General features: G+C 42.4%; 2 protein-coding genes across 2 annotated transcripts; one reads left to right on the forward strand and one right to left on the reverse strand.

Annotated features, from left to right (window-relative positions):
• Positions 1-6,022: 6,022 nt before the first annotated feature.
• LOC127780082 (ras-related protein RABH1b) lies at positions 6,023-10,001 on the reverse strand. The gene is made up of 6 exons (XM_052307035.1): positions 9,604-10,001; positions 8,624-8,694; positions 8,439-8,527; positions 8,096-8,207; positions 6,806-6,896; positions 6,023-6,615 (listed from the first exon to the last, which is right to left on the reverse strand). Exons 1-6 carry the CDS (start codon positions 9,718-9,720, stop codon positions 6,469-6,471), a joined length of 627 nt encoding a protein of 208 aa, XP_052162995.1. The 5' UTR covers positions 9,721-10,001; the 3' UTR covers positions 6,023-6,468.
• Positions 10,002-14,880: 4,879 nt separating this feature from the next.
• Positions 14,881-22,986, forward strand: LOC127779981 (NAD-dependent malic enzyme 62 kDa isoform, mitochondrial). The gene is made up of 19 exons (XM_052306925.1): positions 14,881-15,402; positions 15,513-15,609; positions 16,340-16,458; positions 16,693-16,860; positions 17,064-17,192; positions 17,785-17,845; positions 18,100-18,203; positions 18,310-18,393; positions 19,077-19,183; positions 19,679-19,790; positions 20,374-20,487; positions 20,941-21,006; positions 21,411-21,483; positions 21,570-21,656; positions 21,884-21,938; positions 22,043-22,114; positions 22,213-22,275; positions 22,351-22,465; positions 22,551-22,986. Exons 1-19 carry the CDS (start codon positions 15,235-15,237, stop codon positions 22,623-22,625), a joined length of 1,869 nt encoding a protein of 622 aa, XP_052162885.1. The 5' UTR covers positions 14,881-15,234; the 3' UTR covers positions 22,626-22,986.
• Positions 22,987-23,791: the final 805 nt, after the last annotated feature.

Here is a 23,791-nt window from a genome sequence, read left to right on the forward strand (position 1 = left end):
TTCAGCGACCCCATCCCTATACTCTTGGGACCAACTATCAATACCGTACATCCAACTTTGGTGCATCTGCAAACAATAAGATGACAAGTATCAGACAAAATACATAATATTCGTCATCAAATAATTATCACACGTTTTCTTCCAACAAAAATTCAACCCCCCTTATTCTCTCGCCCAAAATGTGAACAGTGCGTAGGATTGGGATGAAAAACATATAGTGGTTGGGGGTATTTATAGACGACAAGACAACTCCAACGGGTTAGGGTTTAAGCCCGTTAGATATGAGTTATACTCACCTCAAACGAGACGTAATTGTGAGGCTCGTCACAGGTATTTGGTCACCTGTGACGGGCTTGCACTGGCACCTGACAGAGGTATCCTTTTGGTAGGTGTGGGTGCCGGCCCGTTACATGTGTCTAAATACCTGGGACGGGCCTCGGCCGGTGGCTTCACCTGTTACGATCTCTCAATGGATTCGTCAAAGCTGTGGACATCCTTGATGAGCACTTTGGCTCATAGTTTGTGGGCCGTCAGAGGTGGGCCCGTACTGAGAATTGTTGACATATTTCAGGCGAGTCACGCTATGTACCACAGTATCCTTCTTAGGATCTGCACGAACACGTTCATGTGCACAGCTATAGGCCTAAGTATCCGAGTTCATGCGGTGGCATCTTTTCTTTTTTGAGTCGTGGGTCTGCACGGCAAGTGCAGGACAGCAGGAGTTCAGTCGTGCGCGGCTCGCGCGCATTGCATGTAATTTCCTTTAAGTAGAGGGGATATATATAATGCATCAGAAAAGCAAGTTGTTACGCTGTAGCGTTTGTGTGAGGTTTGCAGTGGTGGCGGATGTAGAAAATCGATTTGTTAGTGTCATAACGTATCTATCGATGTCATAGTATACTAATTATGTTTAGACGGTACACTATACTGCCAGTATATACTGCTAATATAAATGATCCAATGTAGTAGATTCATTCTCCTCCCCACTTGATGAGATTCCAGTATAAAATTGTAAGGGCAAACCTGTCTTTGTCTTTATGTGTACACAGTCGGTTTTATGAACTTCCATGTTCATCTGCCGATCTGGTACTGAACGCAAGACAAGCCCAAGAGCACCAAATCAGTACCTGATTTATTTGCCTCACGTTGTCCGTACTAGCCAACAATTTTGAGTAGAATCTACATTGAACTAACAAGATCGCTCAATGTACACTATGAATCAGCTCGTCGCAGTTTCTTGCCGTGGCCGGTGAGGCTCAGCCGGAAGGCAGGCCACAGGCCACCGCGAATGCTTGGGGCCTGCGTCCAGCGTCTCCTCGGCTTCTCGCTGCTCATCAAACCATGCAGCCGCCACACGCGCCATAATCAAATCGCGCTCGCGATGCATGATGAGATCCAAGACCGATTACTCTCCATCAGGGGGCGGATATAGAAATAAAAAATTAAGAGTCAATTATACAGTTTTTTCAATCTCCAGCCATATAAGGACCTTTAATTTATCATTTATGGTGAAAAAATTGAAGGAGGTGCTCCAGATTTATTCATGGGTCTTGTGGGTGCAGGGGGGACTCGAACCCCCCTGCACCCACGTTGGATCCGCCCCTGCTCCCCATCAGATCTGACGAATTACTAAAAATCCCTTATTCAATTTTTTTTGTTAAGTTCCGAATATACCCTTTTATATATTGGTAGTATATACTGATAGTATATTGTACCGTAAAAATTCTCATAGATAAGTAATTTTGCTATAAGTTTTGTTGCCGTCGACGATTCTGCTATAAGGTCAACGATTCTTTCGTTGCTGCCGTCGACCCTTCCACAAGCTCCATTTCCACCTCGAGCCTGAGATTTCCTTCCGCCGGCAACTAGCGGAGGTAGGTAGCCTCCCCAACCTCCCTCGAATCGATCTGCAGTGGGGTGAAAAAGGTCAAGGAAATTCCCGATCGATCGAGCACCCCATTTTCATATAAAGGTTATCGTTTCCGACCGCAACATTATTGGCTATTTATATATTCTGATTTTCTAATTTCTTTCTACATCGTATTAATGGTGGTCCTGTATAGATAAATATGATTAATTATTTCCGACCGTTTTTACCCTCAGGACGGTGTGGTGCGCGCGCGCCACATAGGAGGAGCACGCGCGCTGGGCGGAATGCGGACGTCGGTGCCGCCGCCATGGTGGTCGACTGGTCGCCGTCGTTGCCGCCCCGCCCGCCGCCGGCGAACGTTGAACAGCCATGGCCGCCGCAGGACGCCAGGATCGATGATCAGCAGCTAGCACACGAGGCACTTCCCGGCCGCCTCTAGAGCACCACCGATCCATCATCCACGCAAGGACCATCTATGGCGAAACCGCTTGCCGACCGCTGATCACGGCTCGTCACGCGCACGCGTCGTCGCCGACCTGCTCGCAGCGTGCTCCGTCATCTAGCTGTTCCAGCGGCGTGCAATTGCACAGCGAAACACATCAATAAATTAAATAACTGATGAATTCGTACGATTTCTTCCCTGTATTGCATATCCCCATAATTAATTGCAAAAACCATGCTAGAAACCGTCAAAGGGGATAGTCTACACAGTATAGAAAGTTTGAGAGTGTAAAATATCATCTCCAGCAATAGCTCCTATTTTACAACCCCTAAAAGTATAATGGGGGCTTCCCCATTTTCTGAGTACCTAAAAAATACCTTTTAACTCCAACAACAGTCCCTTTTCTCACCCCTTATTTCATTTCATCTTCTATTTTAACATATACTTTAAAGTACTAATATATAGTTATATACTCTACGCTACTCCTAGTATAAAACCATAATAATCCAACCATATTTAAATTCACAATTCAAAACATCACAATTCAAATTCAATTTTTTTTAAAAAAAAATAAAATGGAAATACAAATCCTAGTAGCCTGTATTCATAGCTCGGGTGAAACGAGCTTCTGCTGCTGTCGCGCTTCCATGCAGTTTCTCACATGTGCTGATTTTTCCTGTCCTCTCATCCACCAATAGACCTGCTACTTCTCTCACGAAGCAACAACCAAGCAAAGCAACAAAAAAGCTGCATAGCACATCGCATGTATCACTTTCCCCATTCTTCTTTCGTCCCACAATCGCAGCTGCTAGTGCTACCCTGCTACTACTGTCTCAATTTCGCAGCCCGCAGCAGCACTTGGACCATCCAGTGCCTTGACGTCATCGCATGACTCGGTCACTGGGCCATGTTTTTCATCGAGTTCAGGCGGAGAGTGCAGGCTGGAGGAGACTCCAGGCACGGCAAACGCGTCGGCCGGGGAGGAGCGTCGGGCAGAGGAGGGCACCTGAAGGAGGACACGGTAGGCAGGGAGGAGCCGCACCGGCCGGGGATGAGCACTGCCGCACTGGGCAGGGGAGGTGCCGACGGACCAAGACCACATCTGGCGGCTCCCGCGCTTTTCCAACCGTGGATGGGGGCTGTGCAGTAGAGCCCCTGGGGGCTTGGAAAGGTTATTTGGGTGCCTGCCTAATTTAGGATCCTTGATTGGGGCTCTGCTGGATTGAGTTTTTTAAGCCTCAACACCCAAAATCTGTTTAGGGGCTATATTTAGGGTCCCTGCTAGAGATGCTCTGGTGTATTTTAATAGGGTTAATTGGAACCATGTCATTGCAACTTCAGCTATTTGGAAATATGCCATTACAATTAGTGAAATCGGTTGGGTGCCATCGCAATTTCTTCCAAATTGGAACCATGCCATTATGTACGTCTGAATCACCATCCATGCCATTTGTCCTCGTACGTATTTCTGTATGGACGCTTGTGCCCCTGGCTGAGACGATACAAGCCAGCCATCCTGGTCCGGCTCAACCATCTCTGCTCCCCATTCCCCATTCCCCATTCCCCATTGTCTGCAAACCCTAGCTCGCCGATAGCGATCTCGGCGGCGTTCGGTGCAGCGCCGGCGACAACGACGGGGGCTAGGGATACGGCGCCAGCGACGACGATGGGGGCTAGGGATACGGCGGCAGCTGTACCGATAGCTTCTCCCGGCACAGATAGATCAACGCGGCAATGAGGTTGGAGGCGGCGATGGAGGCGAGCTATACCAGTGGCGGTGGTCGCTCTGTTTCTATCGTGACATAAGCACCAACCCTAACCTCTACTGAAAACCAGTGCCTACCATGAAAGGAGAGAACATCAACTGAAAATCTACATGTAAATACGATGAAATACCCAATGCACTTCTACTTCAGCTATCCAAGGAGTATATTCGAGTTCAAATTACTCACGGTATCGACGAAATAGGAGGAATCGAGCCTCCCAGATCCATCCCCTCCATCGGCAATTTCGCTGCGCACGATGATGTCGTAGGGGAGCTTGCGATCTTCAGGGGAACTTCTACATCGTGGGTCGTCGTCGCCGGCGCTGCACCGGTCGCCGTCGAGATCGCCGTCGGCGAGCTAGGGTTTGCAGACAATGGGGAATGGGGAACAGAGATGGTTGAGCCGGACCGGGATGGCTGGCTTGTATCGTCTCAGCCAGGGGCACAAGTGTCCATACGGAAATATGTACGAGGACAAACGGCATGGATGGTGATTCAGACGTACATAATGGCATGGTTCCAATTTGGAAGAAATTGCGATGGCACCTAGCCAGTTTCGCTAATTATAATGGCATATTTCCAAATAGCTGAAGTTGCAATGGCATGGTTCCAATTAACCCTTTTAAGATAAAGCGAAGAGTTGAAGGGCGAAAAATGGACTTATCCCTAATTTTTATGGCCATGGCGCAATGTGTAAGTCATGTACCATGTGGCAACAAGCTGTGAAAGCATTCATTACCTTTTGCAATCAGTAAATATTCTCCAGTACCTGAGTGTATATATACACTTATTAAAATGGCACCTGAATCATGGGGTAAATCATTTTTAGTAGTTACTAATTTTGGTGAGAAACCTTAAAAACATCCAGTTTTTTTTTTACAGAAGAAGGATATGTGCTTATATTATTTTACTTGTATATTATCATGAAATATTTGTGATTGTATTATTTCACTAATATACTACTGCCAAGGTAATGGTATGGGTGAAAACGGGCGGGTTCGGTCGGATCACGATATTCCCATATCCTAACATATTTTTCTTCAAATTTGGAACCTGGTACGGACGGTGCCAGGTAACATGTCACTCATCTCGTATCTATCCCATATTATTCCTCAATCGGATTTAGGAACGGATATTTATTTGTATCTCTAATTCGTATATATTAAAAATAAGGAAACAATTAAAGTGTTAAAAGTGATACATCAAGAAAAAAAAAGTAATATTATTACGTGAGAAAATTACTCCTACAATGTCCTCGGCTTGTAAACAAGAAACCCAAACCTGATGGGTGTTTTTGACCATTCAATAGTAAGCCATCCACCAAACAGCTACTTTTAAAGCCAGGAAGAAAATAAGTCCTAACTAGAAAAGCCCAGCTAAACATAAGCCTAAACAAACAGGGCCTTAGGGTTGGCCCATCTGAGGGATTGAGATCCCGGGCAAGGGCCGCACCAGCAGATGGCGCAGCTCCTCTGGTGGTCACGACGGCGCGCGCAGCAAGCGCCCTCGATTGGAGGAAGGCGGCGAGGGGGAGGAGATCCGGAGCCGGAGCCAGAGCCAGAGCAGGAGCGAGTGCAATTTTGTGAGAATTTAGGGTCTGTTTGGTATAGCTCCAACTCCTAAATTTAGCTCCAGGAGTTGGGTCTGGAGTGGAGTTGTGGAGATGACTTAGTTTATTTTGTGAGAGAGCTCCACCCAACTCCACTCCTAGTTTTGGTGGAGTTGAAACTGTTTAACCGAGCTCCAGCTCCAGGAGGGGTGAAGCTAGAGCTGTGCCAATCAAGCCCTTAGACTTCACGTGGAACTCCTGTAAAATTTCTAGTTCTGATGTCTACTGTATGGATTGAGCTTACTTTTGGAATACATGATTACTGTAGCAAATATGAAATTTGCACAGATCCCACAAGAAGTCCTCCAAAGGAGGCCTAGAAAGCAAACATTTGAATGGTCAAAACAACCGGGATAACATATGGCTACTGCCATGTAGAGATTATTGTAAGCTTACAAAAATTCCAATATATGTTCGGTACACCATAGAAAACATTACTGAGGCTAACTGTGACAAGATGGGAGATGAAAATATATAGAGGATGAACTTAAAACAATCACTAACTTCTAAATACCCAACTCAAGAGATAGAAGTTCACAGTGCCAACCCAACTATACACTGTTGCTAGCTTTAGGCCACTGAGAAAATGGTAGAAACTCATAAAACGTTATCTTTTTCCAATGCAAATGGTTCGTTCGACCGAATCGAAGACTCGGTCGGATTCACTGGCATGAGACGACAATTTAACTCTCCTCCCCTCAGACAAGCAGTACTGATGCTTTTGGTGAAAGAGGCATGGGGGGCCTTGAGACCGCGAAGCAGTAAGTGTTAGGGGACTGAAGCTAACAACTGCATCCCCCAGCCTGTGCCTGAGACTGGGATGAGTTGGCGTTGCTTGACTTCAAGTTCACATCAACCATGTCTTCCTGCTTTGCTGATGAGAGGGTCTCCATTCCAGGAAGTGCAGCCGCAATCTTACGGAACAACGCCTGATCAGCATGAGAAAAAATGTCAGAACAAATTATCCCCATGTAACCCATAAATAATTCAGATTTCAGCATCTCCCAAATAAAAGAACACGATTTTGAACTTTCTGAAAATGTGCCAGATCTACACGCATGCTAATCTCCTGATGTAATACAAAGGATATGCAAGAAATTTATATTTTCCTAAGCACACCTTAATGTTAAAACCAGCTTTAGCACTGGTTTCAATGAACATCACACCGAGATCTTTCGCTTTGCCCTCTCCTTCCTCTATGGAGACTTGCCTGTTGCATGAGAAAGTACATGACTTAAAATTGACAGCAACACTCAACAATATATACATTTTACATAAAAATTTATGGAGATCGATGATATTTAATCTAATGAAGCTAAAGCAGGAAATGAGTCCACCAGCACAAAAGCAACAGCAAGAAATAAGTTATCACATAATATTTAAAATTAAACTGAGAGATTCAAAATGAATGTCAGCTTAAACTATCATGGAAAATAATATTAAAGAGCACAGAAGCTGCAGTCATGAAATATGAAGCTCTGGCCATACACATTTTATTCCAAAAATTCACACCAAAACAAGATTGGCTTTAAGAACTGGCACTGATGCCACAAATTGATATATCTTAATCGCCAATGCCACAACAAGTGGTGCCTAAAAAATGGAAATTGCCACGATAATTTGGAATTATAGCAAGGTCTGACTTTTTTAGGGACCTGACAGACATTTTCCTGAATCACACATGTTGTGGTTATCTGTTTAGCGATAAATGAAACAAGGAAATATCTAGAATTAAACAGACTTTTAGACACATGTGAGCCTACAGTTTGTAGTTCATAACAATGCCAATAACAAGTGGGCATAGGTCAACATTTTATCATACACTCACATTACATGGCATTGTTTTGAATCACAAACCTTGAGCTTGATCCAACTAAAATTATAAGGTAGTGAGTTTTGTGCTAAATTATCGTACTGTTCAATCATCGCGTAATAACTGCATATCAAAAGTAAATATACAGTTCTGTCTTACATAATAAGGTTGCATTGTTTGGTAAACACCATAAAATCAAAGACATCTAGAGAAATAAATTTGACATCATATAGAAATATTGGTTGGGAACCCAACTAAAAAAATTAAGGCAGCAGGTATTGCACTTAATTTTACACTACTAACCCTGGTAGAATGCATTTCTAGAAATCATAATTCAGTAATGTCTTACATGAGACAAATAAATGAAATGTTTGGTAAACACCAGTACACCACTAACAGTAACACATAAAGCATATGGTGAACAAAATCTGACATCATACAGAAACAAGGGCATTCAAATGAAACTGCTGCAAAATAAAATTCACCAAGTAAAATCCAGAAGGTAAAGAGGATCATTATTAACAGCAAAATCATCAGATAAGCAAGATAACAGGAAAGGGCTAAAGAAAACAAGAATTTTTTTGAACTCCACTCACCTCTTGTCAACAAGATCAGTTTTGTTCCCAACCAGCACAATGATAACATCACTGCCCCTCTCAGTTCTAACTTCCTCTATCCATTTTGAAGTGTTTAGGAAAGACTGTCTGCCTACAGCATGTAAAACAAATTTAAGGAAAAAGGAGGCAGGATAGGAAAGAGCTTTTATAATGCAAAACGAATTAAAAATGACATTGCTATTAAAAATCATAATTTGTTGACATGTGCCATCAAATTTGCTTGGCAATTCTCTGTTGGTCTGCTGCATTGTTGCTAGTATAAAAGCAGTTAGTGAGAACACACATGCCACCCATGTGCGCACATGGAGATGAGAGAACATACTTGCAACATCAAATACGATGACAGCAACGGAAGAGTCTCTGATATAGCTTGGAATCAAACTTCTGAATCGTTCCTGACCAGCTGTATCCCTGCAGAAAAAAAATACAAAATGCATAAGATAATGCCTGCCGATTCCCAAGTAGTAGAACAACTAACTGGAAATGCAGCAAAAGATGCCATCATACCAAAGTTGCAGTCTGACAGTCCTATCTTCAAGGTACATTGTCTTTGACAGGAAGTCAATACCGATTGTAGCCTGTTCGCAAAATAGAATAAATCATGAGAACATAACGACCAGATAAGATAAGTATTAAAACTGAAACATTTTAAGATAAGTATTAAAACTGAAACATTGCAGTGACATATAATGCTCAAAATAAGCGTGCAATAGTATAATGACAGCATCATCATTCCCACCATCATACAGAATAGAAATAGCCCTCGTGAGGAAGGACATCTTTTCGATGTATCAAAAGGCGTCCAGACACCATTCCGAATACGGAATGTCTCAATGTGGTACAATAATGTGAAAACAGATGATCCCCAATCTTGTCTACAGCATGGCATAAGTGCGCCAGTCACAAGGCATGTGCAATCTAGCAGAGAAAAATTGCAATCCCAGATCCCAAACGAATTCCACAATGCCCTGTAGCTGAAGAAAAACCACATTCACAAGGCTCATGTTCCCTGCTTTCCAATCCCAAGTTCAATATCCAAAGACCACATTCTGAATGCAGCAGCCCATTCTCGCTGAAATTGCCTACTGTTAAGCTCCCTGTAAATCTGTAAATTTGTATCATGGGGCTGCACTTGGATCCCGCCATGCCATCGATCGAGGCTTAATTGCTCGCTCTCCTCAAGGCCGCCGAGATCACGCCTTGCTTGACACCATCACATCACCCGCGCACACGAGATACTGCTGATTCAACTTCACTAGCAGAGAGGATCACGTCCAAATAATCAACAAGACCAAAACCACCACCGCCACGGGACCGAGTCAGCGGCCAACCCACGACACAGATCCAATCCCAACCGCCTCTCCTCCAGATCGGCCGGCCGGCCGGCCAGGGCGCCACCGCCGGATCTGGCCCCCGATCAGATCCAACCCCAACCCCCCCGAAGCGAGGCGAGCAGACGGCGAAACCGATAGAGAAGAAGAACGCACCTGGTAGGTGTTGTCGAACTTGTCGTACATGAAGCGGGTGATGATGCTGGTCTTGCCGACGGACTGGTCGCCGAGGAACACCAGCTTGTACTTGGCGAGCGCCGACACGGGGGCCATCTCGTGCCTCCTCTTCTTCTCCTTCTCCTTCCTCCCTTCTCCGGCCGGCGACGGCGACGGCGGCGGCGGCGAGGCGGGCTAGGTCGGATCGGATCGGGGCGGGGCGGGATCCGGCGGGGCGGATCGGGAGAGGGGGGGGCGGAGAGGGGATCTCGCGCGTTATGGGGGGGTGGTGGGTGCGTTTGTGCCCCGCGGACGGACGGAAGGAAGGAAGACCGAGCGATGCGCTCCGCTTCTCCTCTTCTCGTCTCGTCGTATGGGCGTTGTTTGGCTCCGAGATTGGTGCCTGACTGCCTGCCGGTTATTAGCACCGCCCGCCCCGCCAAGCAGAGAAGGAGGCCCCTTTTTTTTTTTAATCGGAGCGAAGCCTGCTTCGTTTGGAGTTTGGAGTTTGGACGTGGGTGGGCTGGAGGGAGCGCAAAATGTTCCAGCTGTTTCGCTTTCATTTTCAGAAAAAATAAAAATATATTTCATCTTACATAACCTTTATAAATAAAGTCATAGGCTCGCAGCCACGGTTGTGTTTGTTATGCCAGCCACAACAGTCGTAGCCACAGTAACTGTATCGGATCGCTTCCTACGAAGATGTAGTTAAACATTTCATCATAGATCATTTTTTCGGACTTGCACTTCCTACCACCAAAGCTAGCAATGCAGCTCTCTAGGCACTCTTTTAGATACAACTAGAGGTAGAAAAAGCGTATCTCGGGAGTGAGGGTTAGCAGTATTCGCGACAATAGGTGTGTCTCCAATCAAAACTGATTTGGATTTGTAACAGTGAAGGCAACTTGGTGTACCACTTATGGGTATTAGAGTTGCATGGACAGCATCGAGTATGCCTCATCTTCTCACCCATTGAGACATTGCTCCAATCAAACATCCTATATGATGACATCGTTGTCACTGCACGTCTTTCTTTAGTTGCATTTGAGGCAAGTGAGAGATGGAGCGTTGTTGGAAGTGAGAGATGGAGCGTTGTTGAAGGGATGTTAGGAAGACGATGGCTATCATAAAAATCAACAGAGGATCCCCAGGAAAGAATGGAGAATGCTGAGAAGACAATGGCATGTTGGTATATTTTGGCTTTTTAATGGCACACTTAGAAGCATAAACATCACACCGCCATATATCCAAACTACAATGTTTTATAGTGCAATGTATACTTTTTCTGTAACTGTTGCCATGAGCATGTGAAGTAAATAGTATGAGATAATACACACAAATTAATTATATGGGTTTCACATAATATAGTGATAATAATTAGGAATATGTATAGGTTTCCAAGTTGAATGGTAGAATAGATAGATATTGGTCTTGGTAGGATTCCTGCTTCCTACTAGTTTTGGTCATTGTCGTTGTGTGGCACGTGTTCCTTTTTTCTTTTTCTTGTGTTGCACCTTAATGCATCTTTCACCACTTCGCTCGATTGTTGACTGCTTAAGTTATGTAATTATTTTCCTTTTGATTCTAATGCTTTTTCATTGCATGCAGCTACCGATAGATTCGTTAAAACCTATTGTCGCTAACATGGTTCTCTTATGGTGCCTAACAAAGTGATAGATTTGAATGCATCATCAGCTATTTCTATTCTTGCTCGCTGAATGGCTTCTCAAGGATATATGCCACCCACCTCTTGTGTGTTGTGTTTCTTTGTTTGACTATACCCATGAACGTGTTGATCTCTTATTTCTTCTTTCTTCCTTTGCTGACAACCTGACACTTGGTTTTGTTATGCACGTAAGTGTTGTCTATTGGTCATGCTTTGCAGCTCGACAACACCAGTCACACACGATCACGAGTCCTTCCACCACGGCACCATTAGCCAGATTGTGGTGAACTCATTTCTCGCCACCAACAACCATGTCAGTTGTAAAAAATGCATTACCCTTATTTTATTGATATATTCATACATAAGCTTTACTTATTGTATTCTCGAGCATGGTTGCCCTAATAATTTATATACCTTTTCCCTTTAGGTGTGACTCAAACGTGCCTCTCACCATGATAACCCTTTGAAAAGACCAAGACAACTCTGGCCTATGTTGACAGCCCCTATCCAACTAGATCCATCTTTCGTAAATGTTAAGTAAAGGAAGAAAGATACTCTACAGACATAAGGGTAAAGACACTCCTATACGCAATAATAGTTAGATCTTTGAGGGAAGACACTTTCAAAATATGATAATTTGCTACCGATATTTGCAAATATTTAATTTTGGTTGACTAAGAGAGAGAAATAACACGAAAAGTCAAAACCACCATAGACCCACGCATATTCTTCCTCTTGCTCTCTATTTTTTCCTTTTCTCCTAGTGTGAACAATACTTGACTTGGGATGGGCGAGGGCTCGATTTCCACTGCTACACCAAGCTACGAGCACCTCCTCATGCCTATCAACTTCTTCCTAGTCAACAAGCTTGGCCTCGGCATCCGTGGTGTCACGCTCGGCATGGACGCACGGTCTACACTAACCTCCTCAACCGCTTGCAGCTTGCTGTTCATTTGCAGCATACGTGAGCCTCTTAGGAATGTATGGCCATGACGATGACAACAATAAAGCAAAGGGGCATTTGTGTCATCGAGGAGAAGGATGACGACGTCAAGGAGTGCTAGAACGCGTGCGCCCCATGGTGTGTGTCGTGTCGGCCTCAATACTGGCATGGTACAATAGCGCACGATCAGAGAAGGCGGCAAGGTAGTACCGATACGTGTGGTGTGGAGCAGGAACACAATGACCGAACAAGCCAAGACATGCAGAGGATTCCTCGCTGTTGTCACCTTTTGCTTTCTTTGTTGCCGCTAGCTATAGCTATGTGCACTCCACCTGTTTGTTGATTTTACTCCATGAAGAAGAGTTGCAGCCACTTGCCTCGATGCTTTACTTTATCTGCGCATCACCATTCACTGCATTTTGAAGCGGATGAAAGTCTCCGTAGTATGTTTGTCCTGAGGAGGAGGCAACCAAAATGCTAAGGGCATGAGTTTGGGCCCTGTGCATTTCTGTCTTTTGCCTTTTTTCTCTATGCTATTATATTGAAAATGAATATTAATACACGTTGTGTGGAACAAATATTCATATTTTGAAAGTGTCTTTTCTAAAGATCGACTTTTATCTTGTCCATAAAATATTGTAACAAAAGTAGCTTGTTTTCGTGATATATTTTGTTGTAAAAGTAAACTCACCTTCGATGGAATATCTTGATGATAGCCAAATTTAGCAAATATGTAATTAGGTTCTTAATTGTTGTTTTCCAAAAAAAAAGGAAAAGAAAAAAACAATGTTGTTTAGGGGGAATTTAACTATTTGCGACTATGAGGTTTGGCAAATTTCCTTATTAGGTTTGCACTTGCAAAATTTCCACTGGAGAAAGATGGTTTCTTAATTATTTACCACTTTTACCTACGTGGTGTGCCACTATGACTTGCCAGCATGGATCCCACGAGTCACCCCCTTCCTTCTCCTTCTTCTCCCCGGCCGGTGAAGGAGCCTGACTGCCTGAGCCGTCATTCGTCCTCCGATCCCGCACCGCCATCTGCGATCAATCTGTCCATCGACGATGCAGACGAAGTTGACTCAGAGCTGAACCTCATAATCGAATGAGACGGGTTGTTTTTACATAAGAATAGCTTGTCGGACTCCTTTATCCTCGCTAGGTGTGCCATCAGTAGAGTCGCCATGGGGACACAACGACGATGGAGGGAGAAGCAACTCGTGCTCCATCATTGGATGGCGGAGAAGAATAAAAAGGAAGAGGCTGACTCATGGGACCCACGCTGCTTTCTATGCGGGTAAGACACAGTGGTAAATAGTTATAAGAAATTATCTCTCACCAGTGATAATTTTATGGGTTAATTGGATCCATGCCACTGCAAATGTGGCAAATTAAAAAAATACCACTACTATTCATCATATTGGAGTACATGCCACTAGAATTTAAATAAATTAGAACCATGCCACTCCGTCACGATCTATGTCATCTCCGTCGCATCACCGTCTCCGTTCCCGTCCTCATCCCTATCCCTCAACCGTTGTCTCCCTCGTTGCTCCATTCTCCTCCCTCGCCGACGAGCTCAAGCTCACAGCAGCCGGCCTCGCTAGGGGATGCGAGCAACGAGGCGTGGCATTAGGCCCCTAGAGCTCCGCCGCCTTTCCTTGTAGCCGGTGGTGGTCTCCTTATCCCCTTCCCCTACCACCTCCTCTCTCTCTACCCCCTTCCTTGCCGACGAGCTTGAGCTCGCAGCAGCCGACCTCACAAGAGACGAGAGCACAACGAAACACGTATTATTGTATGATTAATTTAGTATTAACTAGTTCTTTTTGAAAAATAGATTAATATGTTTTTTAAACAATTTTTTATAGAATTTTTTTTAAAAAATATACTCCCTCTATCTACTTTTGATAGTCATATTTCCAAATCTAAAATTTTTATTTTTGATAGGCATATTTCAATCCAACAACTTATCCTCTTACTGACTTTCTCGGATTTAATGTGTGACTTTCTATTCTTCCACACAAGATTGGCTATATGGACATCGAAAAATGTAAATATTAATAAATCGCTTGTTTACGAGGAATGACTAGTAGCATGTTTAAATGGTTGATAAGTAGAATTACTTATCCTTGGTATGTATGCCAAGATGAAATATGATTATCAAAAGTAGATGGAGGAAGTACCGTTTAGAGCAAGTATAGTAGTAGGCTATAAGCCGGTTAAATGCTGAGGTGGAAGAGAGAAGAGAGGAGAGAAGAGAGAAGCGGGCTGGAAGCTTACAGCCAGCTTGGACACAAGAACCAAGAAATTCTGTGAGATAGACAAGTGGGCCATGTATTAATTGTGAAGAGCTAACTATTATATGGTAGGCTGAGAGAAAGCTATAAAGAATCTTATAGCCAACATGTCGGCTATATTATTAGTCTTGCTCTTATCAGCTTAAAAAACATGCGCATGAAGTACGTGAGAGGTTAGTTGGGTAAAGGAAGAACACAGTCTCAGACCGTGTCGCATATAATGGCAATGCATCGTACGGTTCGTGTCGCCCTCACCTATTTGCTGCCTCCTCCTCTCCTGCGTATGCACCACCCCCGTCTTATGGGCTAGCGAATTGCCGGCTAATGAATGCGCCATCTGAAGTGAGAAAAAAGAAGTCCACATTTGAACGAGTAATCCCGGCAGATCTCCGCCCCATCTCAGGCCACGCCTGGTCCCGGCCGCGACTGACTGACCTGGACCTGCCACCCACGCGCCGTACCAACGCAAAAGCTCAGATCAACCGAACCGGCACCGGAATAGTCGTCCGTCCCCGCGGGGAGAGTCGCACGCACGGCCCGGCCTCTCGCGTCGCGGTGTCGGCGCCTCGTCGCGCAGACCGCAACCGCGCAGCTAGAGCAGATCCCCCCGCCGCGCCGCGTCGTCTCGCTCTCATCTCCTCCCCCAAAAAGCCGGAAGAGAGAGAGAGAGAGAGAGAGAATAATTCCAACGCGGCATCGCGCTGGTGAGTGTGAGAGTGAGATCGATGGCGGCGGCGTCCATCTCGCGGAGCCTCCTCCGCCGATCCCGCTGCGGCGGCGGGGAGCACCACCTCCTCCTGCTGGCGCGCGGCTTCGTCACGGCGGAGTGCCACCGCCCCGTCGTGCTCCACAAGCGCGGCTCCGACATCCTCCACGACCCATGGTTCAACCGGGTACGCACGCTCTCCTCTCGCTCGCGTTCCGCCCTCGTGTTCTTCCCTCGCGGCGGCGCGAGAGCGTTCTGATGCGTGTGGGTGGTTTTGGCTGTGTGGCTTTCCTGCAGGGCACGGGGTTCTCGATGACGGAGAGGGACCGCCTCGGCCTCCGCGGCCTGCTCCCGCCCAACGTCGTCTCCTCCCAGCAGCAGATCGACCGATTCAGTACGCGGCACCCGCACCCCCCCCTCTCTCTCTCTCTCTCTCTCTCTCTCTTCCATCCTTAAATTTGTTTTGGATTTTTCGTTGCTGCTTGAATCGTCATGGGTCGAATCGAATTGGGATTGTTTTTTTTCTTTTTTCAGCTAGGAATTGTGCCTGATTGGCCACGTTCAAACTGTAAATTGACTAGGTGCCTAATTGAGCTTTAGAATGAGTTAGCTTACCTACCTATAATTGACAGCAGGCACTGGAGTAAGTGAGTGAGTGAATGACTGTGTGTCTGACTGTCTGTATGTGCGCATGCATCAATTGTAGAACCGTCAGATAGAATTTCTGTTTGATCTGTGCGATTGGACATGGTATAATCCAGCTTCTAGGAGAAAGTTTCAATCGTCATTTATTTAGTCACGTTTGATCTGGACTAAAAAAAGTCCCTTCACAAAAGGTGGATCGTCCTTTCTGGGCCAACCAACTTGAGTAGACAACTGCACATTTAGAATTATGCTCACAAACTTCAATCGGAAAAAGACTGCCCAAACATCCACACACTTGCACAGCACCAACTCTGAAGTATCAGTACAAGTTCCACTCAGAGATACAGCATATAGATGCAAAGGGTTTAGCACTAAATTACCTGAACATTTCACCAGCTATCTGTGAATCATCACAATACTGCGTGAATGCTGATGTGAGCGGTTCATTTACTTCTTTTTTTGTTTCACTTTTATAACAGTGCTTGACATGCAACGGCTGCAGAAATATGCGAGAGATGGCCCATCGGATACTTACCCGTTAGCAAAATGGCGTATCCTTAACAGGCTGCATGACAGAAATGAAACAATGTATTACAAGGTTTGTAACTTTACAACTCATACATTTGTGTGCAACCTTATTTCTATTGATCATGTATGCTCTCACCATTTAATACGCACAATTTGGACTGTTTACGGGACACTGTATGATTACACATGTTTGTTGCTAACTTCGTTTCTACTATAATCTCAATTGTTGTTAACTTTAGCAGGCTGAGGTGTGCCTTTTCAAAGTGGTTACCTGATTTCCATATTTTTTTCATCTTTTTAATAGGTCTTAATAGATAATATTGAGGAACATGCACCTATTGTTTACACGCCGACTGTTGGACTTGTTTGTCAAAACTATAGTGGTTTATTTAGACGGCCTCGGGGAATGTATTTTAGTGCAGAAGATCGTGGGGAAATGATGTCCATGGTGTACAACTGGCCAGCTGACCAGGTACTCATTTGTGTTCATCCAGTTACTGATTTTACATTTAGCAGCTGAGCTCTTTCATTGGTTTAATCTTTAGTGGTATAATTCAGTAACGCTATCTCAGAGCATAAGACAGTCTACCTTTTGCTTTTGATTTTTGAACATCTCTCAAGAAAAAAAATGTCATATAATCTCAAAGTAAATAAAATATGTCCGTTCCTTTGCAGGTTGACATGATAGTAGTGACTGATGGAAGCAGGATATTGGGCCTGGGTGATCTCGGGGTGCATGGTATTGGTATTGCCATTGGAAAGTTGGATCTATATGTTGCTGCTGCTGGAATAAATCCCCAGAGGGTAAAAACTTTTGGTTTATGGTACCTTAGAAGATTGTTAGACTCTTCCCTTTCTCCCTCTTCTAATTTTACATCTCCCGTGCTTTTTTGTAATGACTTTTGTTGCAGGAGTTAATCAGCTAAACTAAGAAAGTATAGTGAAGCTTGTTTGCTGAAGAGGTTAAAAAAACTATTAGTGGATGCTAAAAATACAGTTTCATATGTATCATCTATAGGGATTTCGTTTGATCAGTAATGATGGTCCTGCTACTTATGTGATAATGTGTCAGTTAGGCCCATTTTATTATAGATCGGGGAGATAAAATACCTGCTAGAGTTTTACTATCTCGACTCATTTCTGGACACAGCTAAAATGAAATATGTTACTAAAGTGTGAATTCATAGGGTCGGAAAAATAACAAAGCTTCAAATTAAGATACATTGACTTAAATTACTGTACCTTAGCAAAAGTGGTACCAATGCCTAGTGCTTAAATGTTATGGATTCTATAAGTACTCTACTGCTATTCATTTCTTGTTGTTTGCCTACTGCTCATGTGGCTAGCAGAATTTATATTTACCATTGATTTAAAACTGTCTTCACTTTTTTTCTAGGTTCTTCCGGTCATGATTGATGTGGGAACAAACAATGAGAAGCTCCTCAAGGATCCTCTGTGTAAGTTGTTCTTAAAACATTTCTGTGTTGTATAATTTGAAGTAGTTTAATTTGTAATTAAGCTTCTAATTATCACATATTTTTCATATCAAACACACAGTTAGCCTCTATTCTCTAAAGCAAATGAAGACACTTGTAATTTGTAAACATGTGTTTACTTGTAATATTTAACAGCCCGTGAGAATGGATAGCTTTTTCGCCCCTAAGAATTATTCTAGACAGTTTTTTATGTTAATCTTTTATAAACCATACAGATCTTGGGTTACAAGAACATCGTCTGGAGGGGGAAGAATATGTAGCGATTATCGATGAATTTATGGAAGCGGTTTTCGCTCGCTGGCCGAATGTTATTGTACAGGTTCTCTTCTGATTTTAGTGTTACTTTGGACTTGCCTTTGTTGTTACATGTGGCTTTAGCTAGAATATTTTTTTCTGATGCTTTTCTCTCTCTTTTTTTTTCATAGTTTGAAGATTTCCAGAGCAAGTGGGCCTTCAGGTTGTTGCAGCGTTACAGGAAGACTTATCGGATGTTTAATGATGACGTTCAGGTATTTTGTTTTTGAAAAGTTGCAGGTTTCTCATTATATTACTCTTCTACTATGATATTTATACATTTGCTTGCTATATCATATAATGACAACTCCACATGGCTCCTATTGTTCGTAGTATGTGACTTACAAATATCCATAGAAGTTCATTTGTTGGTTTTCCATGGATAACCTTTGAACGTGTATGAGATAATTTCCACATATGTCTGTTATGCATGCTGAGCACTAGTAACTTATACTGACTATGCTCACAGAAGACACATGCTGTGCCTTGCAATACCATCTCCAGTTATATTGTATTGGCAACATATCTTCATGTTTAAACACTTCCAGTGCAATACATGTCTGAGGTTTCGGCTTTTGAGCATTTACTGTGGATATAGGAAACTGTTCATCTAGGTAGTAATGTCCCCTTCATGAAATATCTATTAGCCAGAAATCTAGTTAGATGTATTGCCTTCACGAATTATATATATCATACTCCCTCCATTTCACAATTTAAGTCATTCTAGCATTTCCCACGTTCATATTGATGCTAATGAATCTAGACATATATATTTATCTAGATTCATTAGCATCAATATGAATGTGGGAAATGCTAGAATGACTTAAATTGTGAAACGGAGGAAGTAGTAAAAGTTGTCACCTTCAAAATGACCATTTTCTAATTTCTATGTACAAAGGGAACTGCTGGCGTTGCTATAGCTGGTCTCTTAGGAGCTGTAAGAGCACAAGGAAGGCCAATGTTAGATTTCCCAAAGCAAAAGATTGTTGTTGCAGGGGCTGGCAGGTTCGGAATATGTCCAATTCTTTTTAACTCAGTACAAAATTGAGTCATTATTATGTCTAGTAATGTGTGCTTCGGACTTTCAGTTCTAAAAGAATCTAGGAAGTGTGAGCAATGTCAGAATTACACTTTTGTGTACAACTGTATAGTTTGAACATGACACATGCTGAGTTATACTTTTTGAGATTTTACATCATTGCATGAACTATTCAGAACCTTTGTTGGCAGGTAGACCATTTTGTTTAATTGCTAACATTATTTTATGGGTTTGTTTTATTCTTGGTTGTTTGCTAACTCGTTGTGAAGAATTCCACGCATATCGTTCTGGTTTATTTTTTATCGGCTGTTTTGTTCCTAAAATCCTAGCAGTGTACTATCATGTACTAACCCTTGTATTACTGGAACTTGACTCTGGTCAATTACAGATCAACGCACTATCACTAGCTTTAACCAGGTCCGTTTCAAAAGCATGACTTTATTGCATTTCACATTTTGTAGTGCTGGGATTGGTGTTGTGAATGCTGCAAGCCGGACTATGGCAAGGATGCTGGGAAATAATGAGGTTGCTTTTGAGAGTGCCAGGAGTCAATTCTGGATAGTCGATGCCCATGTGAGTCATGCATCTAAGATTCTTGTGATACATTCTGGTAGTTTTTTGTAATATTTTTTGTCTTATCTTACTGTTTAACAGAGGGAGTTGGGGGCGATGGTAGAACTGTAGAATCATCTCCACTTTAGATATTTTGTGGCTGCAAATATGCATAGATATGTTTGTTATTTGTAAGATTTTTTTTTAGGTAAAATATTGCATCTTTGCATGCATACAATATATTTTGTTGGATTTGTTGCAATTTGCAGACATGATATTCTTTTTTCTTATAAAAAGTGGAACTGGGGGTGTCGGTAGGTTCTACACTTCTACAACACTCCTCACTCCGGAGGATTATCTATGGCTGTATATGCATAATCATGTATGCATCGTTTACAAGTTCTTTTTAAAAAAGAAAATGTCATTCTTTGCACATGTGGATATATAGATGTTTATTAAATGATTTCATGTGGTCATGCACAAAATAAATTGGAGGACAATATTATGATATTTTTATTATTAATCGCATAGCATGTTCTTCTTTCCTGCTTGGCCATACTCTTATCAAAACATGCTCATAATCTCGTCTGTGTTTTCGGTTCAGGGTCTAATAACAGAGGAGCGCACAAACATTGACCCAGATGCACGGCCTTTTGCTAGGAGAAAGAGTGAACTAGGTCACCAAGGCCTAAGTGAAGGGGCGAGCTTGGTTGAAGTGGTACGTGCCTGAACTTCTGTCCTTCCACAAAACATGGACTGTTATATACATGATACATTGTTGTAGTTTGTAATATGTGAAGGGACATGTCTCCGAAAAAATGTAAAATTGAGGCACCAAGTAGTTATCTTCTACAAATTACCAGGTTTAGGAAATACTTTCACATAACACCAGGTATATTGCAAATTTGTTGTGAAAAGCACTAGATTCTGCTTTTTTTATTGCACGTAACGGGGTTACTGCAAGCAGACCCCACATGTTGTGTTGGAGAGATTTGGTGGACAAATAATTGACTTTTAACTTAATCACTTATGACAAATTTCATTCTCAATTCATACAGCTAATTCTATTTATTGACATTTAATTACATTATTAATGTAAAATTCAGCTCAGGAAAGAATAAGATTAGACTTATGCTAAGCCTTTTTGTATTAAACCTTGCCTATTGACCAGGTTAAAAAGGTGAAGCCTGATGTCATACTTGGATTATCTGCTGTTGGTGGTTTGTTCTCAAAGGAGGTATGTGATCCTAAAATAACTATCCTGTATGGCAGTTTCAGTTCAGTGCTAATTCGAAACCATTTACCTTGAAGTCATCTTGTTATTGTTTTCTATATTATTTCATTCACTAGCATTGGCATTACAATTTGGTTAAATAAGGTAAATGAGCTACAGACCTACAGTACTACTAGACAGGCTCATCACAGTCACCAATTATTTATCTTTTGAAATAAGTTTCCCAGACAATCATTCCTATGGTGGTGTTACTAGTTAGTTTCAATGGGCTTTTTTGATCCTATTCTTTTCTCAAGATACCCGTGGATCATTACTAATCATGTTGCATGATTGCATCCGCCTTTTAAATTCTTGCGAAACTGTAGAAAAATGACACGTACACTAATTGTGGTTGCTCGTTTCTTCAGGTTTTAGAAGCATTAAAAGACTCATCCTCTTCAAGACCAGCAATTTTCGCGATGTCAAATCCAACTAAGAATGGTTTGTGCAGTTGTGTTTTACCACAAAGTTCATTATTTTCTGCATGCCATCTAATGGACTAATCATGTGTTGGTTCCATATTACAGCTGAATGTACACCTGAAGAAGCCTTTTCAATTCTTGGTGAAAAGATCATCTTTGCCAGTGGAAGCCCATTTAGTGATGTGGATCTTGGTATTTTGTTTACTCGTGTACAGTACAGCTGTGCATTTTTTTTTCTTTACACTTTTAAGCAGCTGAGACTTGCTTTCACTTCCTATTTCACCAGTTACTTGTGCTTGGCATCAGCTATAGAATGCAAATAATAAAATTCTGCAATAATTTACTGCAAATTTATGATTTGCAAAGTAATGAATTTGTAGAATGCTACTCAATATGCAGCTATTAATGTTTCGTTGCAGGTAATGGAAAGATTGGCCACTCAAATCAAGGGAATAACATGTATCTCTTTCCTGGGTTAGTTTTGTTACAGTTATACACTAAGCTATTGAATTTTGTTCTGAGGGCTGAGATTTTCGTTCAAATTATGATTTCATTCGACTTATTTCTCTATCGTACAGAATAGGGCTTGGAACCCTTCTATCTGGAGCACGGGTTATCTCAGACGGAATGCTTCAGGCTGCAGCTGAACGGTGTGTACCTTGACCTCTACTAACCATCATGTCTGTAAAGCACAATTGAACTATTTATTTTATCTTTAATTTATGATTTATCATGAAAATTTTTTTAGCTTGGCTTCGTATATGAAAGAAGAGGAAGTTCTCGAAGGGATAGTATACCCTCCAATCTCCAGGTTCTATTTCTAAATCAGAAGTTCAGTAGTATTTTGCTATATGTTATGCCTTCTGATATACAACTATATATGTAGAATACGTGATATCACCAAGGAGGTGGCAGCAGCAGTTGTGAAGGAAGCTGTTGCAGAGGATCTAGCTGAGGGATATCGTGACATGGATGCACGTGAACTTGCAAGACTCAGTGAGGTGGTTAATCTATTTACTATCTATAAACAAGGCTCATTGTTATGGTTTTTCTTTTGTTTGTAACTTTGAACTCTTTGTGTTACAGGAAGAAACAGTTGAGTATGTCCAGCAGAACATGTGGAGTCCAGTTTATCCAACAATAGTGTACAAGAAAGACTAGAGCTTTAATGTCCACGTATTCTATTGCTCATGCCCAATTCTCTGAAGGCTGCAGTTTGTATCTTTCAAAATACTGGCGCTTCTGTTATGAGAATCCAATATATTGTTTTCATGCAACGTCAAGTGTTAGTACACAATATTGTCTTGATTTTAAAATGGATCTAATACTGTTTGGAAGTGTATAGTAGGCTCCCTAGGTCGAATGTCGACTTTGCATTTTATATCCACAACTATTAGGTGCGCAACAATTGGGACCTGTGTGCCAATTCTACACAGATGACTATAACTTGTATTTATGTTTGAACACATCAATCAATAGAAGCCTCAGGTTTACTGGTGGCAGTCTGTTCTTGCTGCCGTCACTGTTATTTTCTTGTTGGTTAACTTATGTTTATGTTTGAACACATCATGTGATGGTTACCCCTTTATTGGCATATATTTTTCCCACGTCACTGTTATTTTTGTATTAGAACTTTACTTGCCTTTATTGTTTGTAAGATTTGAGGTACAAGTTCTAGCATATATTCACGGCCTGATCCTCACCAGCAGTTTAACCATATTCTCTCTTCAGTATTTTGCAATTTGCAGCTATGGCTACCTACTACAAGTGCCCATCCTTGTCCATGATGAATGGAGGCATAGCTTTACTTCTGATCATTGTTGCTCTCCTAATCGTGGAATTACATCTGCGCAACTGATGGCGTGAGATGCGGGTACTCCTTCCAAGTACGCTACTTTGCAGATCTTTTTCCTGTTCAAAATAGAAATCCTTCATGATATCCACTACAAGGGTGTAAGGCTCCTGGAAAGCTGAGAGTTAGTGCAATCCATGTCAGCTATGATGCGATCAACATGGAACCTTGTGGTTGTGGCCCAGTAGGTATATCTCCTTCCTGGTAGCAGCCAGCGTGGTATGTTGCCTACCTTAGTTCATAATATCAGTCTGCACATGTCAAAAATTATGATCTGGTTCAAACTTGGGTTGTTTTAGGTGAATTGAGACTCGGGGTCAAATTTTTACGCTTACGATTATCATTTCATTCATATGTAGTAGTAACCATTTACATGTTAATAATCCAGTCAAATGAATTGCCAACAGATTTAGCTGACCATCAGTTTCACATGAACTGGCAATTAGAGGAAAACTATCGTTTGTTACTGCTACAT

This window comes from Oryza glaberrima, chromosome 7, assembly GCF_000147395.1.
Source record: "Oryza glaberrima chromosome 7, OglaRS2, whole genome shotgun sequence".
Lineage (NCBI taxonomy): Eukaryota > Viridiplantae > Streptophyta > Magnoliopsida > Poales > Poaceae > Oryza > Oryza glaberrima.